The sequence below is a fragment of the Elephantulus edwardii genome, unplaced genomic scaffold, assembly GCF_000299155.1.
Source record: "Elephantulus edwardii isolate Elephantulus edwardi_28Jun2011 unplaced genomic scaffold, EleEdw1.0 scaffold00014, whole genome shotgun sequence".
Classification (NCBI taxonomy): Eukaryota; Metazoa; Chordata; class Mammalia; order Macroscelidea; family Macroscelididae; genus Elephantulus; species Elephantulus edwardii.
The window spans coordinates 10,945,873-10,949,571 of NW_006399764.1; the positions used below are offsets into that span (position 1 = coordinate 10,945,873).

Below are 3,699 nucleotides of genomic sequence, written 5' to 3' on the forward strand. Positions count from 1 at the left end.
GGAAATAAAATTATAGTATTTTATAAAGAAAAAAAACCATTCTCTTCCTTTCATCCTCCTCTCTGCCGCATTTTCTTTCCACCTAAAACTGGCTGGGTTTCCTTGTCATTTACAAGACAGAAGCTAATCGGTGTGAACTTAAGCACAGACCCAGCCAATAAGGACAGCGAACCCCTGACCCACTTGGCCCCGCACTCGCTGGCCGAGAGTGAGGCAGTGCATAGCGCCGCGGCCCCGCCCCTGGCGCACTCCCTCGCCCCTCCACACCCCCCACCCCGCGCCTGCGCAGTGGCGAGGTCAGAAGGGCGCGCAGCCGCAGTCGCATCCCGGCCGCTCCTAGCTCTCGGAATCCGGAGGCCCAGCTTTTCCGGAAGGACTCGGTCGGCGTCCACCGCTCGCTCCGCTGTCCAGGCCACGGCCTAGGCCATCGTCGCAGCTCCCTGCGCAGAGCTTGGCCTGCGGCCGCGGCGACTCACTGAGGACAGCAGAGGGGACAGCGGAGGGGACAGCGGGCCGCTGGCGGAGGTCCCGGCCTCGCCGCGGAGCTGCAGGACGTGGCGGCGCCTCCCCCGCTCTCGGCTCGGAGCGGGCCTGGCGAAGGCGCGGCGGCGCGGGCCGGACGAGGTGAACCGGGTCATTTCATTGCCTGCGGGGGATGACTCAGCTGCCTAATAATCAGCTCTGAGGTCCGTGGCGCTGTGTGGTCCCCCGAAACAGTTCTTGGTGCATGAGTGACAGCTGTGCCCCGAGGGGCGGCTGCGCGACCGCGGGCCCTTGTTAGTCGGGAAAAGCCAGCTGACCGGCTGGCCCCGTGCATGTCCTCGGCTCCTTGAACACACCTGCCTTCTGCAGCCCGTACACACCGTGTTGTGCAAAGCGGAAGGTGCGCCCATGAAAGTGTCGCTTGGCAACGGTGAAATGGGCGTCTCTGCCCATTTGCAGCCCTGCAAGGCCGGGACCACGCGGTTTTTCACCAGCAATACGCACAGCTCGGTGGTTTTGCAAGGCTTCGATCAGCTTAGAATAGAAGGATTGCTTTGCGATGTGACTCTAGTGCCCGGGGACGGGGACGAGATCTTCCCTGTCCACCGCGCTATGATGGCGTCTGCCAGTGATTATTTCAAAGCCATGTTCACAGGGGGCATGAAAGAACAGGATTTGATGTGCATTAAGCTTCATGGGGTGAACAAGGTTGGGCTGAAGAAGATCATCGATTTCATCTATACAGCAAAGCTTTCTCTGAATATGGACAACCTTCAAGACACACTGGAGGCTGCCAGCTTCCTGCAGATTTTACCCGTTCTGGACTTCTGTAAAGTCTTTCTGATCTCAGGGGTGTCTTTGGATAACTGTGTGGAGGTGGGGCGGATTGCCAACACCTACAACCTTATCGAAGTGGACAAATACGTCAATAACTTCATCCTCAAGAATTTCCCGGCCTTGTTGAGTACCGGGGAGTTCCTCAAGCTTCCCTTTGAAAGGCTGGCCTTTGTGCTTTCCAGTAACAGCCTGAAGCACTGCTCTGAACTTGAACTTTTCAAGGCCGCCTGTCGCTGGCTAAGGTTGGAAGACCCGCGCATGGATTATGCCGCAAAATTAATGAAGAACATCCGATTTCCACTGATGACACCGCAGGACCTCATCAATTATGTACAGACTGTGGATTTCATGAGAACGGATAACACCTGTGTGAATTTGCTCTTGGAGGCTAGCAATTACCAGATGATGCCGTATATGCAGCCGGTGATGCAGTCAGACAGAACTGCCATCCGATCCGACTCCACTCACTTGGTTACTCTGGGAGGAGTTTTGAGGCAGCAGCTGGTTGTCAGTAAAGAATTAAGAATGTATGATGAGAGGGCGCAAGAGTGGAAATCCTTAGCCCCCATGGATGCCCCTCGGTACCAGCACGGCATTGCCGTCATCGGGAACTTTCTTTATGTAGTTGGAGGTCAGAGTAATTACGACACGAAAGGCAAAACCGCTGTCGATACGGTGTTTCGATTTGATCCGAGGTATAATAAGTGGATGCAAGTTGCTTCGTTAAATGAAAAGCGCACCTTCTTCCACTTGAGCGCCCTCAAGGGACATTTGTATGCGGTTGGTGGGCGCAGCGCAGCTGGTGAACTGGCCACAGTAGAATGTTACAACCCCAGAATGAATGAGTGGAGCTATGTGGCAAAAATGAGCGAACCTCACTACGGCCACGCGGGGACAGTGTACGGGGGCTTAATGTACATTTCAGGAGGCATCACCCACGATACTTTCCAAAATGAGCTCATGTGCTTTGACCCTGACACAGACAAATGGACACAGAAAGCGCCAATGACGACTGTCCGAGGCCTGCATTGCATGTGCACGGTTGGAGACAAACTTTATGTCATTGGTGGCAATCACTTCAGGGGGACAAGCGACTATGATGACGTTCTAAGCTGTGAATACTATTCACCGACCCTTGACCAGTGGACACCGATTGCTGCTATGTTAAGGGGTCAGAGTGATGTTGGAGTTGCCGTCTTTGAAAATAAAATATATGTTGTTGGTGGGTATTCTTGGAATAATCGTTGCATGGTGGAAATTGTCCAGAAATACGACCCAGAGAAAGATGAGTGGCACAAAGTTTTTGACCTTCCGGAGTCACTTGGCGGCATCCGGGCTTGTACCCTCACGGTTTTTCCACCTGAAGAAAACCCCGGGTCACCGTCTAGAGAATCTCCTCTTTCAGCACCTTCAGATCATTCCTAGGACTTACGACCTGAGACCTTTGCAGTGCATCATGGATGTTCTATTTTTTCCTTCAGTTGTATCTCTTCTTAAAATGCTTGGTACAGTTATTAGATAAAAAGCTAACTGATGTGTGCTATTTGGCTTAGTATTTTTATCAAGTAGCTAACAAATGCATTCCAAAAATATATTCCATGTAGCCAGCTGTTTTAACAAATGAAAAGAGATGTGTGGAAAATGTTTAAATTAGATGTCCTTTTTGCAGTGCTGTGTAAATCACATTACAGGTGATTGTAGTAAACATAACTCTGTTCATTATGCTTCAGAGTTCAAAGTTTTCATCCTTGACTGTAGAACAAGAGGGAGGCAGCATGTTGCAACCTAAGACAAAAATAAAAGGTTGCCAAGTAGTAGTAGCTTCCTCTCTCTCTTCATAATTTTTGGCATCTGTCAGCTCACCAAACTCTGTGGATTGAGACTATGGCATTTCTTAGGAAGACTTGAAAAACAATAAATTGGAAATATTAGCTCAAAAATGCCCAAAGTCAGCTGTTAATAACACTTTCTAGAGAAAGAAAAACACACATGCATAACTTTTAAAATTCATTTTCGTTTAAGCTCTACGTAATAGTTTTTGCATTTTCCCCCCACAAATAGGCTATTCAGATGGGAATTAAGTACTAGAGAATAAATGTCTATGTAATACTCTGTAATACTGAATGTAGGTAATAAGGGCTATAACATTAAATTGATGACCAGATATGTCATTTGACTAAATGGCTTCATGATATGAAACTTGGATTATTTTCCTGCTTTGATGTTGATGTAACATATTTATTTGTTGTAGGTTATTTAGCAAAGCCAGAATTTCAAAAATTCTTTTTACTCACTAAATTTAGGTTTCACTATTTTAATTTTTTTTCTTCAGTAAAACTTAAGGGGAAAAAACAAAGCAGTCTTCTGAACAAAAGTTAA

The 3,699-nt window shown here is 48.5% G+C and overlaps 1 protein-coding gene across 1 annotated transcript; it reads left to right on the forward strand.

Moving 5' to 3' along the window:
• Nucleotides 1–888: 888 nt before the first annotated feature.
• On the forward strand, nucleotides 889–2,774 carry LOC102872889 (kelch-like protein 9-like). Its single transcript, XM_006881271.1, has one exon. The coding sequence runs from the start codon at nucleotides 892–894 to the stop codon at nucleotides 2,743–2,745; it is 1,854 nt and encodes a 617-aa protein (XP_006881333.1). The 5' UTR covers nucleotides 889–891; the 3' UTR covers nucleotides 2,746–2,774.
• The last annotated feature ends 925 nt before the right edge of the window (nucleotides 2,775–3,699 follow it).